Source organism: Jatropha curcas, chromosome 8 (genome assembly GCF_041381405.1).
Source record: "Jatropha curcas cultivar XTBG-Jc1 chromosome 8, XTBG_Jcur_1.0, whole genome shotgun sequence".
NCBI classification, from domain to species: domain Eukaryota; kingdom Viridiplantae; phylum Streptophyta; class Magnoliopsida; order Malpighiales; family Euphorbiaceae; genus Jatropha; species Jatropha curcas.
In genome coordinates this window covers 1,350,367-1,376,571 of record NC_143158.1, presented here as the reverse complement: position 1 = coordinate 1,376,571, position 26,205 = coordinate 1,350,367, and the positions used below count along the sequence as shown (strand labels likewise).

At 36.6% G+C, this 26,205-nt stretch overlaps 4 protein-coding genes and 1 long non-coding RNA gene across 9 annotated transcripts; 3 read left to right on the top strand and 2 right to left on the bottom strand.

The window, feature by feature from the left end:
* Positions 1-7: 7 nt before the first annotated feature.
* Positions 8-8,617, top strand: MSH7 (MUTS homolog 7). The gene is made up of 17 exons (XM_012221273.4): positions 8-873; positions 1,473-2,016; positions 2,453-2,548; positions 2,657-2,712; positions 3,164-3,230; positions 3,825-3,920; positions 4,428-4,559; positions 4,655-4,688; positions 4,768-4,815; positions 5,147-5,343; positions 5,454-5,580; positions 5,677-5,954; positions 6,595-6,789; positions 6,926-7,339; positions 7,470-7,566; positions 7,803-7,930; positions 8,065-8,617. The coding sequence occupies exons 1-17, from the start codon at positions 539-541 to the stop codon at positions 8,545-8,547; spliced, it is 3,327 nt and encodes a 1,108-aa protein (XP_012076663.1). The 5' UTR covers positions 8-538; the 3' UTR covers positions 8,548-8,617.
* Positions 8,618-8,916: 299 nt separating this feature from the next.
* GNL2 (GNOM-like 2) lies at positions 8,917-13,784 on the top strand. The gene is made up of 2 exons (XM_012222122.4): positions 8,917-10,341; positions 10,425-13,784. The coding sequence occupies exons 1-2, from the start codon at positions 9,299-9,301 to the stop codon at positions 13,513-13,515; spliced, it is 4,134 nt and encodes a 1,377-aa protein (XP_012077512.1). The 5' UTR covers positions 8,917-9,298; the 3' UTR covers positions 13,516-13,784.
* Positions 13,785-13,943: 159 nt separating this feature from the next.
* On the bottom strand, positions 13,944-17,270 carry LOC105637695 (Alcohol dehydrogenase transcription factor Myb/SANT-like family protein). Of its 4 annotated transcripts, none has more exons than XM_020680753.3 (2): positions 16,010-17,270; positions 13,944-14,737 (listed from the first exon to the last, which is right to left on the bottom strand). In XM_020680753.3, exon 1 carries the CDS (start codon positions 17,071-17,073, stop codon positions 16,015-16,017), a length of 1,059 nt encoding a protein of 352 aa, XP_020536412.1. In that variant the 5' UTR covers positions 17,074-17,270; the 3' UTR covers positions 13,944-14,737; positions 16,010-16,014. The 4 variants fall into 4 exon arrangements, with proteins under 4 accessions (XP_020536412.1, XP_020536413.1, XP_012076662.1 ...); XM_020680754.3 differs by having other exon boundaries at positions 16,014-17,270; XM_012221272.4 differs by lacking the exon at positions 13,944-14,737 and adding an exon at positions 15,005-15,284 and having other exon boundaries at positions 16,014-17,269.
* A 665-nt stretch (positions 17,271-17,935) lies between these two features.
* LOC105638326 (uncharacterized) lies at positions 17,936-20,018 on the top strand. The gene has a single exon (XM_089725001.1). It carries the CDS (start codon positions 18,314-18,316, stop codon positions 19,820-19,822), a length of 1,509 nt encoding a protein of 502 aa, XP_089581127.1. The 5' UTR covers positions 17,936-18,313; the 3' UTR covers positions 19,823-20,018.
* Positions 20,019-20,479: 461 nt separating this feature from the next.
* Positions 20,480-22,182, bottom strand: LOC119370004 (uncharacterized). 2 transcript variants are annotated; one of them, XR_016322116.1, is made up of 3 exons: positions 21,888-22,182; positions 20,821-21,103; positions 20,480-20,691 (listed from the first exon to the last, which is right to left on the bottom strand). It is a non-coding gene; the product is annotated as an uncharacterized LOC119370004 (long non-coding RNA). The 2 variants fall into 2 exon arrangements; XR_005177554.2 differs by having other exon boundaries at positions 20,915-21,103.
* Between the last annotated feature and the right edge of the window lie 4,023 nt (positions 22,183-26,205).

Below are 26,205 nucleotides of genomic sequence, written 5' to 3'. Positions count from 1 at the left end.
ATCTGGAAAGTTCGAGGGAAAATCTCTAACCTTTTGCCTACGTGGTAGATATTTATTGGGCTGAATTGTTGACTAGGACTCTAAAACATTAGCTAATCGTAGTAACAGTAGTCTCCGTCGCGTGATAAGCACGCAAAAGAACTGCCTGCCTCAGGCCCATTGAGCCTTCCTTGTGGGCTTTAAGAAACAAAACTATCCTCATTTGTCAATTGATGACGTGGGAGCGTGTACTCGGAAGAATGCTGATCTGGACAACAAATGCTCCTAGTTTTGTCAGGTCATCAATGAGGAGAATGCAAAATTGATAGATAAAAAATCGAAGGCATTACATGCTGCGGCATTGATCGGACGGCCCTGGTGAACGCATAGTTAAAAGTGAAAGTTCCGTGTTTAGAATCCGGCGCCATGTTCGCCGTTGAAAATTTGGAAACAGAACGGGCTATTTCGCGCCAATATTTCACTTCGTAAGTTTCTTTCTATATACCACATTCACATCCCTCTCGCACATACGAATACATCTTGTTTGAGGGATCAGATAATGCAGCGCCAGAAATCGATACTCTCGTTCTTTCAGAAACCCTCGCCGGCGAGTCAGAAAGCCGACAGTGGAGGCACACTCAACGAGCGGAAAGCTCCTCATTTTTCGTCAAAGCAGGAGAACCAAAAGGTCGTCTCTCCCGGAAAGCCTGACACTCATGGTTCAGTGGACTCGTCTCTGGAAGTTCGGGGAACTGATACCCCGCCGGAGAAGGTGCCACGCCAGGTTCTCCCTGGGAGCTACAGTGTGAATGAGAACACCACTGGTTCTTCTCTTTTCTCGAGCATTATGCATAAGTTCGTGAAGGTCGATAGCAAAGAAAAGCCTCTCGAGAGGTATCTTCTGTTGTTCCCTAGTAATTTTGAATTTGTGGTCTATTTCACTATTAAATCTAAATGAATCTGAGTCAAATGTTGTTTAGTTACAAAATTAATTTTGATGCTAGAATATCTACTCGACTATTATTTAATGAAGCACTGTTCAAAAAAAAAATTGTTCAGTTAGCTTAGCGAATTCAGTACGGGCGTAATTTGTGGAGTCTGCAAGCTCTGTCCCTGAGGGTTTTCTTATACATAATCACATGCGCGATTTTGATACGATGAGCCGTTGAGCACATATGAACAGATTAATTACCTATGTCACTCCTTTTAATTGTGACAATAAATCATCCTTAAAGTATTATTTTCTCCCATTTCTTCCCTGCCCCTGATGATTTTGCTGTCAGGTATCATTTAAATCCTAAATTTGGAAGGTAATAATTGTTAACCATTAATTATATTGATGTGTGTGTATAGCACATATAATTTGCTTCCGTTCTGCTAGCATGTGCTGGCACCTAAATTGATATCATATGTACATTTAACTACATGCTTCTGATTACTGTAGTAGTTGAAATGCTCAGCATTTATGTGTAGTAAGTGTGGAAATATTGCAGGGTCCAGGTTCATCATCCTTCCAATGATATTTGCTCAGTGTCTGGTAGACTCATTGATACAAAAGGGTGGTCCAAACAAAGAACAGATGTGCTACATCTTGAAAAGAATAATGCTTACAGTTCCAATGGGATGGTTGATCATGGAGATGTCTTACTGCTTAAAAGCAGCAATGATGTTCCTGGGCCAGAGACACCAGGAGTACAGCCTCTAGTTCCTCGTTTGAAACGAATTCAAGATGATAGTTCTAAGTTTGATGATAGGAGTGGTTGTTCCTTGTTAAATGCTAGCAAAAGAATGAAACTTCTTCTGGACTCAACAGCCTCAAGCAAGAACCAAGGAGTAATATTTGATTCTACTAGCAAATTTGAATGGCTTGACCCTCTGAGAATTAGGGATGCTAATGGGAGAAGGCTAAGTGATCCTCTTTATGACAAAAAGACACTTTATATTCCTCCTGATACACTGAAGAAAATGTCAGCATCTCAAAAACAATACTGGAGTATCAAATCTCAATACATGGACATTCTCCTTTTCTTTAAAGTGGTCAGTAAATATAGATTCCATTTTGAAATTTATTTGTAAATTTTTTTTGAAATACTAATTTCAATTTGTGAATGTACATTAGTTTAGAGCATCTCTGCCCACTAAATGTCATTTTTCTTGGAAAAATTCTATATGTCGAAATGTACTAGCCTGATATAAATCAAACAACAAACCATATGCATCAGAATCAAAACAATTCAATAGGAAAAAGAAGAGGAATTGCTTCTCCGAAGGGCAGCATAAAGAGTCCTTATTGCTTTGACTTTAACCTGAGGTATTAGGTAGACTCCATGCAATCATTTCTGTTAGGTGAGATTTAGGTCTGCAAAATGTCTCAGTGTACTCAAATGATGAATTAACATATTTGTTTGTCTTTTTTCTTATTTTTTTTTATTTTTTTTTTTAACTCTGAATGATGACTCATGATCAAATATAGGGAAAATTTTATGAGCTTTATGAATTGGATGCTGAAATTGGCCACAAGGAGCTGGATTGGAAAATGACATTGAGTGGTGTGGGAAAATGTCGGCAGGTGATTTCTGGATAAAATTTTCTTTTCCTAAAACCTCTTCCGTCAGATTTTAATCAACTCTAATGTGTCTGAAGCTTTTTGCTTAATGTTTTCTCCCTTCCTGAACAGGTTGGTATATCCGAGAGTGGGATTGATGATGCTGTTGAAAAGCTGGTTGCCCGTGGGTAAGGGAATGGTTACCTTTTAGCTTAAACATAAATGCTCTTTGCCTTCCTTTCTCATTGCAACACATTTATACTGGGTCTTGAATAGGAACAACTTATTTCATTATTCACACTCATATGAGCTAAAACTCGTTTCACATGTGGCAATCCTACAAAACAATAATCTATAAGTGAGCATTTGTGTGGGTTGGCTTTGTTTCATGGAAAAAATTCATTGTTTTGTATGCAAGAAATGCTGCAAAAAAGAGAAAGAAAAAGGGGAAGGACAGATATCAACTTGTTCTAATACAATTTTTCCATTGGCCCTAAATTGAACGAAGAGATGAAATAGCATTTATTTACCCATTTCTTAGCAGTTGGGTGAGACTTATTTTGAGTTACACATTTATTGTCTGCTTTCCTGGTTTAAACCAACTACAATTCACTTATTGCTTCTATTTATTTCATGAAGATATAAAGTTGGACGAATAGAGCAATTGGAAACATCTGGTCAAGCAAAAGCTAGGGGTGCAAATTCCGTAAGTGTGCCATGCTGCTTTAGAGAAGACAACTCCAATGAATTCTCTTTTCCTTTATTTGTCCCTAAATGACCATGAAGATGTCATTTTTGCTTTTATTCTCAACTCTTACATCATTTAGGCTTTATGTTATTCATGTGAGACTGAAATTAGTTGGATATAAGAACCATTAAAGGTATGTTCTCCACAAATGGAGAGGAAAAGCAAAGGAGAAATGATAACCACATAATAATATTTGGTTATATATGGCATCTCTATGATAAGTTTACTCTAAAAGCTTCATCTGAATTTCTCATTTGTTTTATCTTCAGTCTACTTTAAGGTGGAAATTTGCTCTGGAATACTTGTGGAAAGATTGTTGAACTCTTTTTATTTATTTAATATGTTCAAGTTTAACATTTCAAATTCTTTTTTCAATGTATTTTGCAAAAATAACCTGAACTTGTTTGTGCTAGTATTTTAAGATACATTTTTCTACATGTTATTATTTCTTTAGTTGTTTGAATTCTTATTATCAGTTTTGATATCATGCTCTATGATTCTTTACTATGTCATTGCTTGTCTAACTGCCGACTATCAACAATGTTGTTTTAGGTAATCCCGAGAAAATTAGTTCAAGTTGTCACACCATCGACTGCAACAGATGGTAATATTGGGCCTGATGCAGTCCATCTTCTTGCAATAAAAGAGGTTCGTAGGGCTCCATGATATATCTTGCACTGGATTTTATTATGCAGCTGCATGTGCTTGATAATTTTCTTCCCACAGTAATTCACAAGTAATTTATCCTTTTCATCTTCTCAGATGCTCTTGATTAAAAACATGTTCTCTTCCTCCATTTCGAAAAAATTCTTTTGACTTTCATCAATGTGACCTTATTCTGTGGTATCATCAGTTAATTGCTGGAGTTCTTGGTTTCACAAAACTTCCTTGTCATTTTTTCCCTTAAAATATCAAAGGAAATCCTGAACTATAATTAAATAGCTTTTCTCTGTTATTGTCATCTTCACTGTGTTATTTACCTTTCTGTATGTTTCATATACAGGTGGTAGCAGTTGACTTTACAGTTTATTCTAAGTTGTCATAAACTAAACTTCTGCTTGAAAAGTTAATTTCTTTGTTGATACTTACCTGGGTTTTATATTTTTCTAAAAAATTTGTTCAGATTTCTAATCTTTTTGTTCCATTGGGTATTAGGGAAATTGTGGGCTGGATAATGGGGCAACTTCTTATGGATTCGCTTTTGTTGATTGTGCTGCTCTACGATTTTGGGTTGGATCAATCAATGATGATACTTCATATGCCGCTTTGGGAGCATTATTGATGCAGGTATATGTTATTTTTTGTTGCTCATGTAGAAAAGCTCTATCTTTATTCTGTAAGATATCAAATTATAATTCTCTTGTTGGAATTTCATTTTGCAGGTGTCACCTAAAGAAGTCATTTATGAAAGCGGAGGTGGAACATTTGTTTTCTTTTCTTGTGTATTTGGTAAAATTTTTCAATGTTTCTAAAGCATCAGGATTATGTGTTTCAGGGATGTCCAAAGAGGCTCAGAAAGCACTCAGAAAATATTCATTAACTGGTGAGTTCAGATAAACTATTTAAATGTGCTGCATAGTTTTATGAATGAAAAAAGTAGTTAAATGGTATAGAAGTGCACAAATGAACACGCACATGATAAACTGTATTCATGGTGCTGTAAAACATGCCGGACATTCTCTTTATTCAAAGAGGATATTTCTTGCAATGTGTTTCTTCCCAATTCAAAAGGAATGACTTTTGAACCTTACTTTTGCAAGAACAGGTGTGATTATTTTATGTATGTGTTTGTGTGTTTGTGTGTGTGTGTCTTTATATGTATTCGTGTTGGTTAAGATGATTAGCAGGAATGTGTAATTTTTTTTTCCTTGCAGGTTCAGCACTGCAGTTGACTCCAGTTCAGTCCACCACTGATTTTCTACATGGTTCTGAAGTTAGAAATTTGATTCAGTCCAAGGGTTACTTCAGTGGGTCTTCTAACCCATGGAATAATGCAATCGTCAGTGTATTGCACCATGATATAGCTCTATCTGCCCTTGGTGGACTTGTTGGTCATTTGTCCAGGTTGATGGTATGCTCATCTTTCATCCTTTTCTCAACACTCCTCAGTCCCTCTTGTAGTTTTTGAAATTGCCTACAATATATGTTGCTTATGATGATTGTTGCTTCTGTCCCGTACAGTTGGATGATGTTCTACGGAATGGAGATATTCAACCTTACCAAGTATATACTGGCTGCCTTCGAATGGATGGACAAACATTGATTAATCTTGAAATTTTTAACAATAATGCTGATGGTGGTTTATCAGGCAAGTATTCTTACCTCTCATCTCCATCGAAATAATATCATTGGCTCTTACTTTGGACTGTTAATTAAATTTCAAAAAGTTCTATAATGTTTTCAGGTACATTGTTTAACCATCTTGATAACTGTGTGACATCATCTGGGAAGCGGCTTTTGAGGAAGTGGATCTGCCATCCACTGAAATGTGTTAAAGGCATTAATGATAGACTTAATGTAGTTGAAGAGCTAATTAATAGATCAGAAATTATGTTGGTTATTGCACAATATTTACGCAAGCTTCCAGACATAGAAAGGATGCTTGGACGAGTAAAGGCGAGCTTTCAAGCATCAGCTTCTCTTGCATTACCTTTAATTGGCAAAAAAATGTTGAAACAGCGAGTAAGTTATCTACTTTTTGTCATGTATTTTCGTATTGAATATATTTTAAGAGGATATGCAAAATGTCACACGTGCTTTGATCCTTGTCTCAATTATATTTAAAATCCATGCGTTGCTTTCTGAACTTGCTCTTTTCTCTGAAATGTATAACATCATGATGAACTAGGTCTCCTCTAGTCTTCATTCTTCTGTTCAAGGGCAACATGAAAGTTTGTGTAGGCATTGTTGCATTGGCATTTACTTGAAATTCAAATTCATAAGATGATATTAAGTATAAAATGAATTCTGTGACAACTTATTACTCACAAGAATTTCAGCAATTTTGCCATTGACTATACATGTATGTTTTCATTGTCCTCTAGTGGACGAAGAACCATCATAAGGGCTTCAACAGCTTTTTATTGTTTGGCTGACAATGTCAATGAGACTCTGATTCTTATTTCCTCCTTCAGTTTACATTTTATATATATATATATTTTTATTTTCTAATGACTCTTTTCAGACCTATGCACTCTTACTGAAACTGCTTACAATAAATTGTTTATTGTGGTAAAAAAAAAATTAAAAATAAAAAGTGATCTTTCTACTAGATTAGAAATTCAAATTTTATATCACATCTTTTGTGCTTTTATATGGGTAGGTGAAAGTCTTTGGATGTTTGGTGAAAGGACTTCGGACTGGAATGGATTTGTTATTGCTATTACAGAAGGAAAGCCAAATAATGTTATTATTTTTAAAAATTTTTAAACTTCCAGAGTTAAATGGAAGTGCTGGGCTCGACAAGTTCCTTGCCCAATTCGAAGCTGCAGTAGACAGCGAGTTCCCCGATTACCAGGTCTTGTTCTTTATTCTGATGCTCATGTCTACATAGAGCAATTTTGTTATATTCTAACGTATATGCATTGTTCTGTTGCATAGTAGTAATTTTTCAACTACTTCTATCCTTTTCCTGACATGACATTTGATAACAGAACCATGATGTAACGGATTCAGAGGCTGAAACACTATCAGTGCTGATTGAGTTGTTCATTGAGAAAGCTACACAATGGTCTGAAATCATCCATGCTATCAATTGTATTGATGTACTACGATCTTTTGCTGTCACAGCAAGCATGTCATCTGGATCTATGTCTAGGCCTGTTATTTTGTCCGACTCAAAAACCACTACCTTCAGCCGAGAGGCTGCTGGGCCTGTGCTCAAAATTAAAGGCCTGTGGCATCCATTTGCTCTTGGCGAGAATGGAGGGCTGCCAGTCCCAAATGACTTGAACCTTGGTGAACATCCAGGTAGCTACCATCCTCACACTTTGCTGCTGACTGGGCCAAATATGGGTGGGAAATCAACGCTTCTGCGTGCCACATGCCTAGCTGTTATACTGGCACAGGTATGTGTTGATATCTAGAAGTTAAATTTAAAGGCTCAAACATAGTAGAAAATAATTATTTTAGCCTTGGATCATTAAAAATTTTTTTCATTATCAATTTGATTCCTGTCTTATTTCTGTTACTTTGCAGCTTGGTTGTTTTGTTCCCAGTGAGATGTGTATTCTCTCACTTGTTGATGTCATTTTCACACGGCTTGGTGCCATCGATCGAATTATGACAGGCGAAAGTAAGTTCTAACAATGTTACAATTTATTGGTTTCACTGGATGCTTGCTTCTCTTTTTGGCATGCAAATTTGGCATGGCTGCACTTGGACTGCGAATGCTTCTTATTGCAGAAATTTCCCTTTTATAGATTAAAGCTATTGCAAAACATAACTGCATACCGAACAAGCAGATCCATAAATGAGTACTACAGTTTGCTTTCTCAGGTTTTAGTTTGACTGAGGAAACATATTTTGCAGGTACATTCTACATCGAGTGCACAGAAACAGCTTCAGTTCTTCAAAATGCCACTCAAGATTCTCTTGTTATTCTTGATGAACTAGGTCGAGGAACAAGCACTTTTGACGGATATGCCATCGCATATGCAGTAAGATTTTGCCATTTCTCTTGTTGAAAGCTTTTGAAGCAGCAAACAGGCATATTGAATTAATCCAACATGTATCAATTTGTGTATGCATTTTTATTTTGACAAGGATTAAAGGGTCCCAAATATTTGTCCAGGTGTTTCGCCATCTTGTTGAGAAGGTAAACTGCCGATTGCTTTTTGCAACACACTATCATCCGCTCACAAAAGAATTTGCGTCTCATCCACATGTTACGCTGCAACACATGGCCTGTGCCTTTAAGCCAAAATCTGGAAGCTATTCCAAAGATGACGAGGAGCTGGTTTTCCTGTACCGGCTAGCCTCTGGAGCATGCCCTGAGAGTTACGGATTACAAGTGGCTGCCATGGCTGGAATCCCGGAAAAGGTGGTCGAAGCTGCTTCAAAGGCTGGTCAAATAATGAAAAAATCAATTGGAGAAAATTTCCAGTCAAGCGAACAAAGATCCGAGTTCTCAAGTCTCCATGAAGACTGGTTGAAGACTCTACTAAATGCTTCACAAATTGAAGATTGTAATGTTGACAACAATGACGATGATGTTTATGACACCTTATTTTGCTTGTGGCATGAATTGAAGAACTCATATCGATCATATAAATGAGAGGAAAGGATGGTATGTGAACATTGCCTTCAAAACCCTAATTATTGAGAGGAGATTGGTATTCGTTCAATTTTGGGATTATAAATTTGGTAAAACATGAATCGATGCATTAACTTGGCTTTGTAGTGCTAGATGATCCATTCTTATCTGGGATGAGTTGAGAGAAGGAAATCATCTGGCGGTTTCCTGAGGGTCTTTGTAGTAGAAATTAGAAGAGGTATCCTCTCCGTTCTAAAAGTAGCGCTTTTTCTTCTTCTTGATTAATTTTTTAAATATAATTACGTTGGATTTTAAATTATATTATATAATAATGAAAACCCACCTTGTTCATATTTACAATTGTACCATTTTTTCAGATGATAAAAGTAAAATTTGCATAAAAAGCTAGTATATTACGGAGTTCTATTGCTTTCTCTGCATTTCTTAACTGAAGTCAGTAAAATCAGGAGATATAAATGCTAGAAATTTTCAAATGCTTAACGTTAACCATAAAAATTTATATTAATACAAATTAAAGGAAAAATCAAATCAAATCAACCTCTTATTTAGCACGTAATACGCACTCTTTCTCGTGGCCCTGCCCTGCCCTGCCCACTCCACTGCCACCCCTTCTCAGAGTACGATCCTCAGACCAACTTTAGCGAACGAACTAACAAAAAATAAAAAAGAAAAAAAAAAAAAAAAAAAAAAAAGAAATAGCAACTTACGTTCCTAACCGTTTCGTTTCTTTACCTTGAGTGCTTGAGAAAAAATGGAAGAAGATGAAGAAAACAAGCTACATTCAGCGTCATGGCGCGAGAAAAAGAGAAGAAAAGAGCTCAGCCTTTCTTGCATGTTGAACACCGAACTCAGCGCTCTTCTTGCCGTGATACGCCGCCCAATTGACCCCACCGCCTCAAAAATTCAGGAAGACAACTTCGACACCAGCGTTCTTCATTCTCTTAAATCTTTGCGAGCTCTAATTTTCAATCCTCAACAAGAATGGCGGACAATAGATCCTTCAGTTTACATTTCTCCATTTCTCGATGTCATACAAAGCGACGACATTCCTGCGGTGGCCACAAATGTCGCTCTCTCAGCAATTTCAAAAATTCTCAAACTCCAAATCTTCGACGAGAAGACTCCTGGAGCCAAAGATGCTATAAATTTTATAGTTACGGGGATTACAAGTTGCCGGTTGGAGAGAACAGATGCCACCAATGAAGATGCAGTGATGATGAGAATTTTACAGGCTTTGACATGTATAATCAAGCACAGGGCTTCAGTTTTGCTTACAGATCATGCTGTTTGTACAATTGTGAATACTTGTTTTCAAGTCGTCCAAAAATCGGCCAACAGGGCCGATTTGCTTCAACGCGGTGCGAGATATTCAATGAGAGAAATGATAGAGATAATATTTGCAAGGTTACAAGATGTTGAGGTCAAACTTGAGGAAGACTCGGAGTCTGATACTGAAGATATTGACATCGACAGTGATATGGATTCTGGATATGGAGTTCGCTGTGTGGTTGATATTTTTCATTTTTTGTGCTCTTTGCTTAATGTGGTGGAAATTGTAGAGACAGAAGGCGTACAAACACATGCATGCGATGAAAATGTTCAGATTTTCGGATTGATTTTGATAAATTCTGCTGTAGAGTTGAGTGGAGATGCAATTGGTAAGCATCCAAAGCTTTTGAGGATGATACAAGATGATCTCTTTCACCATTTAATTCATTATGGAGTCTCTTCGAGCCCGCTTGTGCTTTCCATGATTTGTAGTACTGTTTTGAATATCTATCATGCTCTTCGCAGGTTAGTATTCAATTCAAAATTACTATAAACTCTTTTGCTTGTTTTTTACAAACATATAAAACAATGTCTGCGTGTTCAAGCAGGTTCATTCGTGTTCAACTAGAAGCTTTTTTCCGGTTTGTGTTGCTGAGAGCTGCATCTCATGGGGCTTCTCAACTCCAAGAAGTTGCACTGGAAGGAATTATAAATTTTTGTAGGCAACCGGCTTTCATAGCTGAAATGTATGTGAACTATGATTCTGATCCCATCTGTCAAAACATATTCGAGGAAATTGGGAAGTTGCTTTGCAAGCTTTCTTTTCCAGGGTATAGCCCATTGAGCTGTGTACAAATTCAAGCCTTTGAAGGACTGCTAATAATAGCTCACACCATTGCAGATAATGTTGACAAAGAAGACGATTCAACTCCTTATGGTCCATATCCAGTTGAAATTACCGAGTACAAGCCCTTCTGGGAAGAAAAATCCAGAGATGATTATGAGGCTTGGGTGGAACACTTAAGATTAAGGAAAGCACAGAAAAGGAAAATATCAATTGCAGGAGACCATTTTAATAGAGATGAAAAGAAAGGTTTGGAGTATCTAAAACTTTGTCAATTGGTTTCTGATCCAGCAGATCCTAAAGCCATTGCCATGTTCTTTCGCTATACGCCAGGACTTGACAAAGCCACCATTGGTGATTATTTAGGTGATCCTGATGACTTTCATTTACAGGTTCTTAAAGAGTTCACACAAACTTTCAGATTTTCAGGCATGGTTCTTGATACTGCACTCCGTACTTATCTTGCGACCTTCAGACTGCCTGGAGAGTCGCAAAAGATTGAGCGGATTCTTGAGGCTTTCTCTGACAGGTTTTATGATCAACAATCCTCAGACATTTTTGCTACGAAGGATGCAGTCTACATTTTTTGCTACTCCCTAATTATGCTTAACACTGATCAACACAATCCCCAAGTCAAGAAAAAGATGACAGAGGAGGAGTTCATCAGGAACAATAGAGCAATCAACGCAGGACAAGATCTTCCTAGAGAGTATCTCTCTGAGCTGTTCAATTCAATTGCAGCCAATGCAATTGCACTTTTTGGTAAAAGTGGTCCGGTGGAAATGAACCCAGGTAACTGGATTGAGCTAATAAATCGATCCAGAGTTACACAGCCGTATATCCTATGTAATTTTGATAGGCGGATAGGAAGAGATATGTTTGCTGCCATTGCTGGTCCAACGGTTGCAGCAATTTCTTCCTTCTTTGAGCATGCTGACGAAGATGAAATGTTGCACGAATGCATTGGAGGATTGATCTCAGTATCTAGAATAGCTCAATATGGTCTTGAAGATATCCTCGACGAGCTCCTTGCTTCTTTCTCCAAATTCACTACATTGTTGAACCCTTATGCCTCTGCAGAAGAAACATTATTTGCTTTTAGCAATGATTTGAAGCCAAGGATGGCTACTCTTGCAGTTTTCAGTATTGCCAACAACTTTGGAGACTCCATTCGAGGGGGCTGGAAGAACATTATAGACTGCTTGTTGAAACTCAAAAGGCTTAAGCTTCTTCCTCAGTCTGTGGTTGAATTTGATGACACTCCTGCCTCATCATCAGGTGGGCATGGACACAGGAGAAATGAATCAAATTTATCAAGCTCCCATGATCCTAGATTTGGTACTCGCAGGGGTGCTGGCATGACTAGTCGTTTCTCACATTTCCTAACACTAGAAAGCATGGAAGATTCAATATCTCTTGGGATGAGTGAATTTGAGCAAAATTTGAAGATTATTAAACAATGCCGAATAGGCAGCATCTTCAACAGCAGTTATAACTTACCTGATGATTCTTTACATAATCTTGGGCGGTCTCTGATATTTGCAGCCGGTGGAAAAGGCCAAAAATTCAGTTCTCCAATAGAAGAAGAGGAAACAGTTGGATTCTGTTGGGATTTGATAGTTTCCATTTCTATAGTCAACATCAATAGATTCCAAAACTTTTGGCCTTCCTTCCATGATAATCTACTAGGAGTTGTTCAGTTTCCGCTATTTTCCCCTATTCCTTTCGCTGAAAAGGGCATTCTAGGCCTTCTCAAGATTTGTGTCAGGCTTCTTTCTGTACTCAGACCTGAAAAACTTCCAGAGGAGGTTCTTTTCAAATCCATAACTTTAATGTGGAAGCTTGATAAAGAAATTCTCGACACATGCTGCAACTTCATAACAAAGTCAATGGGCAAGATTCTCACTGAATACCCTGCAAATTTGCAGACACCTCTTGGCTGGAAATCATGCCTTCATTTGTTGTCTGTTAGTGGTCGACACCCCGAAACATATGATCAGGCCGTTGATGCTTTGATCACATTCTTGTCTGATGGAACTTACGTCTCGCGGACAAATTATGCCTGTTGTATTGACTGTGCGTTTGGTTTTGTTGCACTCAAGAACAGTTCATCAGAAAAAAGCTTAAAGATCTTAGACCTTTTATCAGATTCAGTGAATTCACTGATCCAATGGTACAAGGAGTACTTAGATTCAGGGTCTAATTTTAGCAATGCCAGCAGTACGAGTAATTCGTCAATGGACGAAAGTGCAAAAAATTTTGCTTCTCCAAACTTTGCTGTGACTTTATTTGTTAAACTAGGGGAAGCATTTAGAAAAACCAGCAAGGCGAGACGAGAAGAGATAAGAAATCATGCAATTTTCTGTCTTCAGAGAAGCTTTGAATTGGCTCAAGAACTTGATTTCTCACCTCTTAACTGCATTAGCTGTTTTAACCTAGTGATATTTGCTACGGTTGATGACTTGCACGAAAAGATACTTGAATATTCGAGGCGTGAAAATGCAGAAAAAGAATTGAGAAGTATGGAAGGTACTTTAAAGCTAGCAATGGAGCTGCTGACAGATGTGTACTTGCTATTCCTAAAGCCAATATCAATTAGTCCGGGATTTAGAACATTCTGGTTAGGAGTATTAAGGAGAATGGATACATGTATGAAGGCTGACCTGGGTGAGTACGGAGAAACAAAGTTACAAGAAGTAGTGCCTGACCTTTTGAGAAAAATTATTACAAAAATGAAGGAAGATGAGATTTTAGTACAGAAGGAAGATGATGATTTATGGGATATAACCTACATCCAGATACAATGGATAGCTCCTTCCCTCAAGGAGGACTTATTTCCTGAGTTAGAGTTTTAGAATTAGAACAACTTCGTGAAACAGTTACTGGTTATACTTATGTTGTATGAGTGATAGCAATAATGTCGGGACTAAATTTTGATTTTTTTTTTTTATTTTTGTTGCGTAAAAGTAATATATATTTGGCATTTCAATTCGAAATTTCTAGATGAAAACTTTTTTGAAATTTATGTAATTTATTGCTGTCTTTGCACGACGGTTACCTCCTGTGATGGACATTGTCGTTTGTTGAACGAATCTATCAATACCAATGTCGTTGCCTTCTGTCATCGTTTTCTCATTACATGATCTTTTAAAGGCATCGTATTGGCAAGCGTGACACGTCGCGTGCTGCTTTGACTGTTAATGAAGGCAAGTAATCTATTTACTTTTAGATAACAGCAAGGTCAATTATTAACATGTTAAGAAATACGGAATTTAAAAGTATGTTTCATAGGAACACCAAAAAAGTCATGGAATTATTAACAAGTGTTCTTGTCATTACTTAGTACAGTATAATATTGCATTAGATGTTGACAACTCAAAATTAAATATACAGAGTCTTAAGCAGATGAATGTGTCGTAGTAACAATTGCTCAAGGAAGATAATATCATTGAAACTCTAATTTTAAGTGTTGGATTCCAATGCAAAATCTTCGTACCCATCTCTTTAATAAATCCTTGTACTTTCAAAAGATATACATGCAGTTTTAGCCGCTCTCCAAGTACAAAACAAAGAATTCCTTTCGCATGAGATTTAGATGTTATATTGAATGCCAATATTGAACCTTTAAAAAAAAAAAAAAAACTGTTGCCAACAAAATCCATGGGATTTACAACCTGATAATAAGATGTAAGCAAGAAGAACAAGAAATGACAAAACATCTCCACTCGACAAGACATAGCTGACTTCTTGATCGAGCCAAAACATTACAATACAATGCATTATGCAATTATGACAAACTATATAATCAAAACATTTACTAGAAACACTAGGGTTATATTTGGTAAACTTTAATGGAACGTAATATAATATAATCAAAAATATTTTTAGTGTTAACAACCGCGCATGTACACCACCCAAAAAATCCTCTCTATTTCGATCTATAATATACATTAACAATGCCCTTCTCAAAAAGAATTGTTTTTTAAAATGCAACAATTCTCTTCTCAAAATATTTCACCTGTTTGAATATAGAGAGAGCCTAAGAATTGGTGTCAAAGACGAGCAATGCAGAAAATGCTGCAGATAGAAACATAATAGCATTAGCTATCACCATGACAGTTCTGCTAACACAAAGAAATTGCATCCAACAACTATCATCAATCCCTGAGACCAATTATATGAATCCTTTGTTTCAAATATCCATTACCCAGTAATAACTGCTACAAAACCATTGATCTCTTCTTCTTTCTACAATCATAACTTCACATTCCATTTAAACATAGCACAAGGCTTTTTATCCATATGCACCTGTTCTAATACTATTAGTTACAGGAGATTCCATAATGAAATAACAATTAGATTAACATGTGGATCTTCATTATTCTTTGATGACAACCTAAACTATCAAATTCATTGAAGTAGTTCACGAAACTTGACATTGAGTAATTTTATCAAATATACAGTCGCTCATTATAAGTGATGCAACAAGATAAAACTGAATCAATATTCAATAAAAAAATCCCAGTAATTTAAAGCAATAACTCAACAATAAAACTAAATTAATCCACAGACGTCAGATTTAGCAAATACCCTCATAGTTGAATCCTGGAGATAGAGACAAATCCTAAAGATGAAGAGAAAGATACAATTAGCAAAAGAGATAAAAGTATGAACTACAATTTACACCTAAACAATAAGTCATTTTATCAAAAAATGTTTATGGAAATAATTTTGCATACACTTCATCTACTGCAAAATGAATGAAGTGATGGTCCTTATTTAAGCATCAAAACAGTTTTTGTATGTGCATTTGCATTTTGCTTGGGTTGTGAATTGGAACAGGGATAATAATGCATAATATCACAAACTTTCCAAAACCCATAGATGCTATCAAATATCAATACAAATAAATGCATTCTGAAGAATTATTCAGAAATATCCCAACTTTGAATATTGTGAAGAGGTAAATTTCCTCAAATTTTAAGAAATCAAAATATAATAGAAAATCATCATTAACAAGCATACAAATTGATGGTTTTACAAGCGTCTGAAGCCATTATAAGACATGTAGTTGTGCTACATCTAATTATCTATATTACGGGACCAATGCATACGAGACAACTAGTTACTATTTAAGTTTGTTTATGGTTGTCAAAGCATTCTGCTCCTCCTAAGTAAGTCTAAGAGGCATTGTTGTAACTCTTCACTTTAAGAGGCCGCAAAAAAAAGGCTGATATTTAATAGTATTGCCATCAAGAAACTTAAATCAGTGCAAAATAAGCATGAAACAACTAAATAAACCAAAGACATTGGCATATTACATAGAAAGCAAGCATCTAACAGGCTTACCTACATTATCCGGTTACATCATCTCCTGAATCATCATCCTCATCATCATCACCAGTATCCTCATCTTCATCTTCCTCTTCCTCCCTTATCTTTGCAATCTCTGCCTGTGCCCTCTCCAAAATTTGCTTCTTCTGCAACTCCAACTCTCTTTGGAAATCCACCCTCATCTTCTCCAATTCCATCATTTGCTCCCTCTTACTACTCTCAATCTTCTCATATATCTCCCCGAACTTTTGAACAGAATCTGCCAACACTCTCAACCCCTTCACTCCCTCATTTGTGCCACTTTGCTCTCTGTCCTCCTCCTCTTCGTCTTCCTCCTCTGATTCACATGGACTATCCCTCATCTCATCGTTCCCATTCGCACGCTCCAAATACACATGTGTATCCATAAAAACATACTCTCCTGAATCCACCCCACAAGCTAAAGTAAACCCACTCCCACCTCCAAGTTCCTGCTTCATCAACATATCCATTTTTCTAAAGAACGCCCATTTGCTACTACTAGGACCTTTTGCCTTCTCTTTCTTATATTTTCTCTTCAAAACATCCATCATTTGTTTACACTGAACTTCTGTTCTCTCCATTTTCGATGACTCTGATACTTTCTCCGCAACCTCGGTCCAATCTTCAGATCTTAGGCTGTTCCTGCCCAATTGCAAGAATCTATCTCCCCACACCTCCAAAAGCACAAATTTCTCGTGCTCACTCCATTCAGGCGCGAAATTGTCGTCCCCATGCGACAACAATCTCCCGCTTCTCGGTACAAATTCGTAATTGGAAACGGAGCTTTTGAGCTTTTGCCTCTTTGGATATCTACCGAAATCGTCGTTTTGTTCATCAAAATTGTGGGAATACCTTCTAGAGCTATAGTCATCACCGATGTCGTTTCCGTCGAATTCGTGATCGTTCTCTTCGTCAAATTCTTCGTCGTCATCTTCACCGACAGCATAATCGTGATTGTAGTAAGAGGGGACAGGGTGAGAGTACAAAGGGGCTTTCCTTGAGCGATTGAGAGAATGGGATTTTGGAGGAAACCTACCATCGTCTTGAATATTGTCCATTTTTAGAAGATTCTGTGCCTCAACTAATTAATGTACAAAATAAATCGAGGATTCAAGGTTGAAGGTACCCTAATTTCTAGGGTTTTTTTAGGGGTTGAAGGATAGGTGTCACCGTACGAGAGTGGGTGCGCCGTGCGCGCGCTATGGCCTGTGGGCAACTCCTGTATTGGCTTTATTGGACCGTACAAACCGAACTATAACCATAATAACGAAACAAGGCTCTAGCGTTACCCCTGGAAATTACTAATCCTAGTTAATATTAATAGCCAAAAAAAAAAAAAAAAAAAAAAGAATTCGCATAGTTAAAATTAAGTATACTTCATAACAGAATTTTTATATGCCATTTAAAAATATGAAAATTTTTTATTTAGAAAAATAATATCGTCTCGTCAAAATAAAATGAAAATTAAAAAGAGAAATAACTATAAACTATTATTTTCACTATTTAAAGTAATTTTTTACTCCATGTCCCAAAATTTAAGTCATTTTAGAGTGATGGTTTTATCACATGATACAAGTCAATATGAGAATTTCAAGAAATAATAAATATATTTTTTTTAATTTTATTCTTATTTCTATTAGCTACAATAAAATAATATGAAATAAAGATAATACCGTAAAAAAAAGGGTAATGGTATTAAATTATTCTTGATTTTGTTATTAATTTACACAGGATTAATAATGCTTTATAAAATGCACAAAGAGGATTAACGATGCTTTGTAAATATCGATTCAGAGGAACCTAATTCATGTAGGAATAAAAGATAAACATTGGCATCATGGCCTATCAATAAGTACCTAATGGAGGTACTGAATTTTCGCAGTAGTAATTTTTTAATTTAATAACGTGAAGGAGCTTCAGAGTTTACACTTTTATGCTATGCATGCAGAACGCGTGCTATATGAAGGGGTTTTAAATGGAATCAGTTTTCGACAAGTTAAGAACAGTAATACAATAGAATAGAATGGGAGAGAAAAAGGAAGATCGGAAAGTAACATTTGCGGTGGCCATGAATGCAAAATGCTCCAATCACGTAGATGGGTATGTCATCCTGCTGGACTAGTGTTGTAAAGCTATATATCCATCGCATGGGCAATTAAACTGTCTCAGCTTCCAACCATTCTCGATACAATCTTTTCCTGGAAATGGCTTCTTGTTGAGCAAAATATTAAATGACCGCCTCTCTATATATACAGCCATGGATCAGCCTGTTTTCTCCAACGTTATTTTCAAGTGGTAATGGAGTCTCTCAAATTGACGTGGTTGGCTTTGTTGCTTGCCTCGTTGGTATATATTGAGCCGGTGGAGAGCAACAGGAAGGTCGAGGAGAAGAAGAAACCTGAGTGGTTTTTCGATGGCATTGGTGACCCTGGGTGGGTTGGTGTTGGCAGTGCTGGTGGTGTTGGAGGCTTTGCCGGTGGTTTTGGCGGTGGAAATGGGATGAGCTTTGGTCATTCTTTTGGTTTCGGGAAAGGCATAGGTTTCAGTTTTGGTACTGGCGACCCTGGCATTGGTCTTGGAAGCAAGCCTGACTGCATTGGAAAAGGTGGTGAAGGGATCGGCGCTGGTGGGCAAGGTGGTGTTGGTGGGGGTTTTGGAGGTGGGTCTGGTGGGGGAAGTGGTATTGGTGGAGGAGAAGGTGGCAAGCACAATAAGAAAAAGGACCAAAAGCACAATAATGGAGGTGGCGATATTGGTGGAGGAAGTGTTGGCAAAGGAGGTGGTGGAGGAGCAAGGATCGGAAAAGGAGCAGGTGGTGGAATTGGTGGTGGAGGCGGTGCTAGCAGAGGAGGAGGTGTAGGAAGAATAGGCAGTGGTAGTGGAGCTGGAGGTGGTGCAGGAGGAGGAATTGGAAAAGGAGTAGGTGGTGGGAACGGTGGTGGTGCTGCTGGCGAAGAAGGAGGTGCGAGAGGAATAGGCAGTGGTGGTGGAGCTGGAGGGGGAATTGGAAAAGTAGTAGGTGGTGGTGGTGGTGCAGGCGGAGGAGGAGGAGGTGCAGGAGGAATAGGCAGTGGTCGCGAAGCTAGAGGTGGTGCGGGTGGAGGAATTGGAAAAGGAGTAGGCAGCGGGGTTGGTGGTGGGAGTGGTGCGGGAGGAGGAATTGGAAAAGGAGTAGGTGGCGGGACCGGTGGTGGTGCTGGTGCTAGCAGAGGAGGAGGTGCAAGAGGAATAGGCAATGGTGGCGGAGCTGGAGGTGGTGTGGGTCGAGGAATTGGAAAAGGAGTAGGCGGCGGGATTGGCGGTGGTGCGGGAGAAGGAATTGGCAAAGGAGTAGGTGGTGGGATCGGTGACGGCGGCGGCGGTGGTGGTGGTGGTGGTGGTGCTGGCGGTGGAGGTGCAGGAGGAATAGGCAATGGTGGTGGAGCTGGAGGTGGTGCAGGTGGAGGAATTGGAAAAGGAGTAGGCCGCGGGATTGGTGGTGGGGGTGGTGCTGGTGGAGGTGTAGGAGGAATAGGCAATGGTGGAGGAGCTGGCGGAGGCTTTGGGGAAGGTTTTGGGAAAGGAGTTGGAGGTGGAATTGGTGGTGGTGCAGGCGGAGGATTTGGAGGAGGTTTTGGGGGTGGAGCTGGTGGAGGTACTGGTGGAGGAGTTGGAGTTGGAGGTGGTTTCGGAGGTGGTGCTGGTGGAGGTGGAGGTGGAGGATTTGGTGCAGGTGGAGGTGGTGGTGGAGGCATTGGTGGTGGCAGTGGATTTGGTGGGGGAGCTGGATTTGGTGGAGGTGGTGGAACAATCGGTGGCAAAGAATAATCAGTTGAATACAAAAAAAGTGGCAAAGAATAAACAACAGCAGTTAATTCAAAATCTGCTGGAGATAGTGCCCTTTAATCTTCTTAATGCTGTATTTTCCCTTAATTCCTTTTATCAGATTTAGTGCTGCTTGTAATTAGTAACTGCATATTTCACTATTTTCATTATGATAATTTCTACGAATTATTTATCAGTATATTTTGATACCACCTGCAACCTGACTGCAATCATTAAAACTTTTATGTATAAACTGATAAAAATAAATAACAAGTAACAAATACTCTCCAATAAATTCCTAAAAGTAAAAAGTGCTAAAGCTACTTGCTTCTTAACCAATGTTTCAATAGAAATAGTTTGTATATTCAAGGCCATGGCTTCCAGGATGATGATATATCAATTAATGCTTCTCCAATTGCCAAATAAAGTCCTCTTGATTTAAATGACTCGATCACTTTCAAGTTACAAAGTTTCTCCAGTACAATTCAACAATCACCAGTATCACATTAACAAGTAATATTAGTCTATTACCATAATTACTCTATCCTTTCCATTACTTACCTGAAGGGACCTTTGTCCATTGTTTTTCTAAGATCTTCTACAGCATCGACAACACTAGCATCTTAGGTTTTCACTGCTATAATTTGTAACACAAATTAGTTAGTTTCAACCTATTTTGGGACCATATTAATATTATAATTAAAGAGTAGACAGTACAAGGGCTTTGAGATTATATAGCTAATTTCATATCAAAGATGCAAATGCCAATTAATAGAGTACTTTTCATACCTGTCATATCAAAACTTATACATCTCAGGACAGCATCTCCACTGTCTTGGACCCTGTCCTCATCCCTGATCCATCTTAATATTCTGCAGCATGATTATAATTAATGAACCAAATCTGTATATGAGAATGACTTATCACTTGTCCAAGATACTAGTTCAATAGTGAAATAGGAATAAAACCCTGTAGAAAGGTTTATGACAAACTATACGGACCTGAGAAAAACTTAGTCCTAGTTGCCATATATTTTACTGCAGAAATAATCAGTCAGACAATTGTAATAATCTAAATTTGAAAAATAGTATTAACCTTTCTCAAAGATAAGTTGAATTGGCCTCAAAGATGGGAGATTCTTCAAACGAGGAAGGATGAAACTCTCGATGCATTCTTTCTAAACTATTGAGACTTTAGTATATTTGAGTTCCAGGAATCTTTCCCAGCAATGTTGTGTTTGGCCTTGTAACATGCAGAATAATCTTGAAATACTGAAACTCTATCCTGAAAAACAAGCAAGTGTTTAATTTTCAACATAACTACTCTTTTCTGTAAACAAAGTTCGAATCTGGTTCAATTGCCAACCTAAACAGTATTGGTAACCTAATCCCTTTCTTCATTTTTAACAAAAAGAAGAAGAAAAAGAAGCAAAACAACAGGGGGTATTACATACAACTATTGCAACTCTTATCTGCACAGATATGAATAGAACCCAAGAATAAACCAGCAGGTAAAAAATAAAGCTCGTCTGTTTATAGCATCCTGATAGTCAACCAATAGAACTATAGCCGTTATGATAATGCAACTAACACAAAGTTGGGAGTATAATAGAACAATGGCAAGAGAAATAGCAATGTCACAAGAACAGCCAGCGAAATTATGACATTTGAAATGTTGTTTTTGCCTCAGCACTATAGTTCACAGCAGATCCAGAAAATGTCTCTGAGAAATTTTTAATAAATTAATTAGAAACAGTTCTTCAGAATTTTGTAAATCAAAAGTAAAAAGAAAATTAGGATAACAAGAAAAACAAATTCGTATAGACGGATGCCTGTAGCAATCTAACATGATAAAAGGCAACCATAAATATTCATGACAGCAATTGCTATCATTTCTTTGTTCCCATCTATGTTATGGTTATGCATAGAAGCAAAATTTCTTACCACAGCAATTTCATCTTCCAGATGAAATATAATGACATAATGCTGAGTGGTTTGAATTAAACTCTAAATGCATCAGAGCCAATACAATTTGCAAAATTAATGAAGAGAAATTCTGTTATGCTTACAGTGAGACGGAAAATTCCAGCAATGATGCCAATCTTCTTCTGATTTCTGAGAATTCTTCTTGTGATTGTTCGGAGGTTGTGGCCATGGCGTTTGCAGAAAATTTTGGCCAATTAAGGGAAAAAGCAAAGACTTGATTGTAGAAAATCATAGAAAGAAATTCAGAACACTTATCAAATTTAGAGAGAGATCAGAGTGTGGTACTTATTTACAGTTAGGGCTTAAGGACAGCCTGGACAGGGGTCGTTTTAATCATTCGCGCATTCTTCCGCCATGAATATCGAATGGCAAGCTCTTAACCGTTTCGAAACCTAGAAGTTTCTTTTCGGTAAGTCTGGGTATAATTTGGGCCACTCTACTACTAGGCGGAGGCCCAAGATCTTAGCCCAACTCATTATTCTTTGTACGGTTTAGGGTATCGTGGTTATGAATTTTGGGTCAGTCCCTGAGAAATTACAATAAGTGAACACCCAAATCAGGCTAGGCCTACGTCTATAGAAGCCCAACCCAGCCCACATTTGAACTGCACGATTCATTTATAAAATCTTATCACAGACAAATTGTCAGATTAATATTCCTAATCTTTTTATCACGAGATTGACACAAATACTAAATCATTGAATTATTAAAATTTATAATTCCAAATTTAATAATAAAATATTTATTAGTTTTGTTCTTCAAAATGTTTGTTTATATATATATATACTTTTTAAAGAGTAAGAATTTTGTTTTGACATTCATGCAGTAACATTTCAGTATGTCATTTTCATTAACCAAATTCAGAACGCGTATTAATTTAAAATAATTTTTACGATGTATTGTCGAGAAAAGAAAATGACTTATTGAATAAAATAATAGAAAGGAAATAAATAATTAGTATATATAAAAAATAGTTATCCTTAAATTTATTTATTCAATGATTATCTTATAAAATAACAAATTTGTAGTTTTAATTTTTGATTAAAATTGTAAATATGTGATAATTTTATATATATACTTAAATTTGTCAAATATAAATTTATAAAAATAAAAATAATAATTAAAAAATTTTAAATGTACTTTAAATATTAAATTATATTCAGATAGAGTAGATAGACAGACATAAACTTTAAAATATGATAATAACTAAAAGTTATATATTTATTTTTTATTAAATGAATAATAATATTATTATATTATCAATGTGAAAAATTATACACGATTACCGATAGAGCGAATAGTCTTTGTCGTGGATACGGATTTAGTCCGTAAACGATGCTGTGGACAATATCTCATCGTAAATGAGACAAGAATTTTGAAAATCACTCGCTTTCTTGTTGGCATCCATAGAAATTCATTGTCAAGAGACCGATAAAAAAGTCCCCTAACCTATAGGTTGCGGCTAAATCAGTAACTAAAGCTGGACACAGACTGTGGCTAAATTAGTAATTAAGGCTGAACACGTAAAAATTGATTTCAGGTCGAAGAGCACGTTTAGATTCGATTTTTACTAAATGCATATACGTTTCTAGAAAGTTTTAACAATGATTAAACTTCCGAACCGGATTAAATATTCCCTAATAATATATTCCTGGTACTAGCAGTTTACAAAAAAAAAAAAAAAAAAAAAGTCCCCCCAGTCTTATTATCCGACTCAGAGCTTTGAATAAAACACTTGGAAGCTGCCGAACCCTTGATATTATTTTTATGCCAAATTAAATCACTATCTGCAAGAACAAAACAGAACTTTGAATTAATCTAAACGAGTTCACAGAAGGTAAGTTTCCTCCGAATTTCGTTTCATATATACTAATATTAAGGCATAATCACCCAAAAAAAAGATTATTAATTTGCCCATCATGCCGGTATATAAATATGTTCTTCTTTCCTTGTATAATCAGAAAGATAATAGCTATCTTTCTATAACTTGTTGTTTTGATGATATTAATGTAAAAACCTTGGATTTGAAGACCAAGAAGAAGAATATTAGAGATGGGAGAGATGGATACAAAGCTAGAAGAACTTACCAACAGCTACAAAGAAATGACTTCAATCAACGACAAACAAGAAAAGAGGGTAAGATATCTTGAAACAAAATTAATATGGTTAGTAGCTTCCTACATCGTCTGTCAAGGAATAATTTTCCTTTCTATTTCTGGACCCTCAAATGCCTCCTGCAAAATATGGTGGTATCCTTTTTGCCTTGCCTTATCGGTTTCTGTAATTTTTGGACTCACTTTCGTTAATACGATATGCAAATGGGCAAGAACACAGTATCAATACGAGTTGAATTTATTGGACTTGGAAATGATACACTACGAGATGTATATGCTTAAACATGGCCAAATTACAGTCTCCAATTTGCAACAGCAGCAACGTGTTTTGACTCCTGACATGGTTAGGGTTTATCAGAGGTATGCTTATATATATATCACAGCTTTTGCTTTGCTTGGGTTCACTGCTGTGATATTACACGCGTCTTATACCATTCTCTGCAATTAGTGGCAGCTGCCGGTGGCCGGAGATCAATCGAAGCATCTGTAAAAGCTTTAATAATACATATTTTCTTGTGATTTGTAAGATAGTGCTTATGTTCAAAAATAAATACAATACGGAATTATGTTTTGCAAATCTTCTTAAAGGTGGTTTAACTGACTTGAAAACTAAATTTATCATCCTCCAGGGTTTAAACCTTAAGCATCCTAAAGGATTAAATATTCAAAACAGGGTTTGCAATTAAACTATATCTAACAATTAAAATGATTTCTTTCTCCTTGCGGTTGTGTTCTTTAAATTGAAACTACAATATCCCGCTTTTGTGCGATCAAAGAAAGAGAATTTGAATATTGTCTACACTGCAAAATTGATTATACTGTTCTAAAAAAGGCCAAAAACATAAAAAATCATTAGACTGTTGTCTGATAAATCACCATATAAACGAGTATCTTTTGATAGATAAGCAAGTGATCACAAAAAATCATTAGATAAGCCAGGTCCTATCGTTCGTGTCAAAAAATTAATTGATCAATTAACAGGATAAGTTGCGGGCAAGAGAATATTCCTTTGTCTTAAAAAATAGCGGTTGTTGGTGAGAGAGAATGGCTCGAATCGATGTTATATGGCGGTTTTTAGAGGAAAAAATTGTCGTTTCTACATGCGACGGGAAAATATTCCCCTGCGTCTTGTTTTAGTGAAATAAAAACAAAATCATATACGTAGAAAGTAAAACTCGGACCTGCATGCTTTCCTGGATCAAAAGCACATCAGCATATCATTTTCCATTGTATCCCAATTCAAATAATGCTGACTGGATTAAACCTGAAAGTAAATTTAGACCGACAAGATAAACGACCTGACGGCTTGATGTTTGGATAATGTGATAAATAGATTTATGACAGAGCGAAATTGCCCTGTCGTTGATTGAACTGAGTCTGGTCATGTTCGGTCATCTAAAAGAATATAGTTTCGTCAAGCTTAAGGAATTGTAAGCTTTCTTCAAGCGAAACAGAAATTTGAATTACAAATTTACAATTCTTGTTTGGGTGGAATTTGGTCCCCTCTCTGCAATTAGGATGCGTATTTAAATCTATTTTGATCAAACAATGTTAGAATAACAAATGCGATTTCTTCTCAGAAATACAGTTTAACATACTTTCAGTGCATCATGCAGGTTTCTTACTGGTTTCCAATGAAATATAAAGCCAAAAAATATAATAACAAGACGACTAAAGAAAGAAGAAAAGCATAGATCTAGCTTAAGCAACTGCATGGAAATTCTTATTACGTTATGTTTGGATCCATATATTTAATTTGAAATTTAAGATTGTAAAATATATATATTTAATTAAATCTTTAAAATTTTATATGAATTTTATTCAAATTTAAATCCATAAATATTTAACAATTCAAACAATAGATTTTAATATATTTTTATGCTTTTCTTCAGCATTTCGCAATAGTTAGGCCTAAGAGTAAAAGAAGTTGCACCAATTACATATAGTTACGTGTGAAATAGGTGTTATATCCAGGCAACTACTTGGAACTTGCCACGAAGTTTCTGTCTCTCCGTGTATAAATTAAATCCTTTGGATTTGCCTTTGTAGTTCAAGCTGGAAAATACTCAAAATTTTATAAACGTTTAACTATTCTACTGGTTTCATGTTAAGATTTTTCATTCCCAGATCCAATAAATTCAACTCGTATTGATAGTATACCATCAATTGTTGCAGGAGCAGGATACATATACATCGAGGTTTGAGAAATTGACAAGAAAATATGAACAATGTAATAGACATTTCTCACTCTTAGCTTATATGGATACAATGTCAGTGCGAGCTGCAT

Bases quoted from the DNA above. Each gene is read 5' to 3' on its own strand.
- MSH7 (XM_012221273.4), top strand. From the start codon at position 539: ATGCAGCGCCAGAAATCGATACTCTCGTTCTTTCAGAAACCCTCGCCG. The intron at 4,689-4,767 runs GTGGAACATTTG...TATGTGTTTCAG, and splicing joins AGTCATTTATGAAAGCGGAG to GGATGTCCAAAGAGGCTCAG. The intron at 4,816-5,146 runs GTGAGTTCAGAT...TTTTCCTTGCAG, and splicing joins CAGAAAATATTCATTAACTG to GTTCAGCACTGCAGTTGACT.
- GNL2 (XM_012222122.4), top strand. From the start codon at position 9,299: ATGGAAGAAGATGAAGAAAACAAGCTACATTCAGCGTCATGGCGCGAG. The intron at 10,342-10,424 runs GTTAGTATTCAA...GTGTTCAAGCAG, and splicing joins ATCTATCATGCTCTTCGCAG to GTTCATTCGTGTTCAACTAG.
- LOC105637695 (XM_020680753.3), bottom strand. From the start codon at position 17,073: ATGGACAATATTCAAGACGATGGTAGGTTTCCTCCAAAATCCCATTCT.
- LOC105638326 (XM_089725001.1), top strand. From the start codon at position 18,314: ATGGAGTCTCTCAAATTGACGTGGTTGGCTTTGTTGCTTGCCTCGTTG.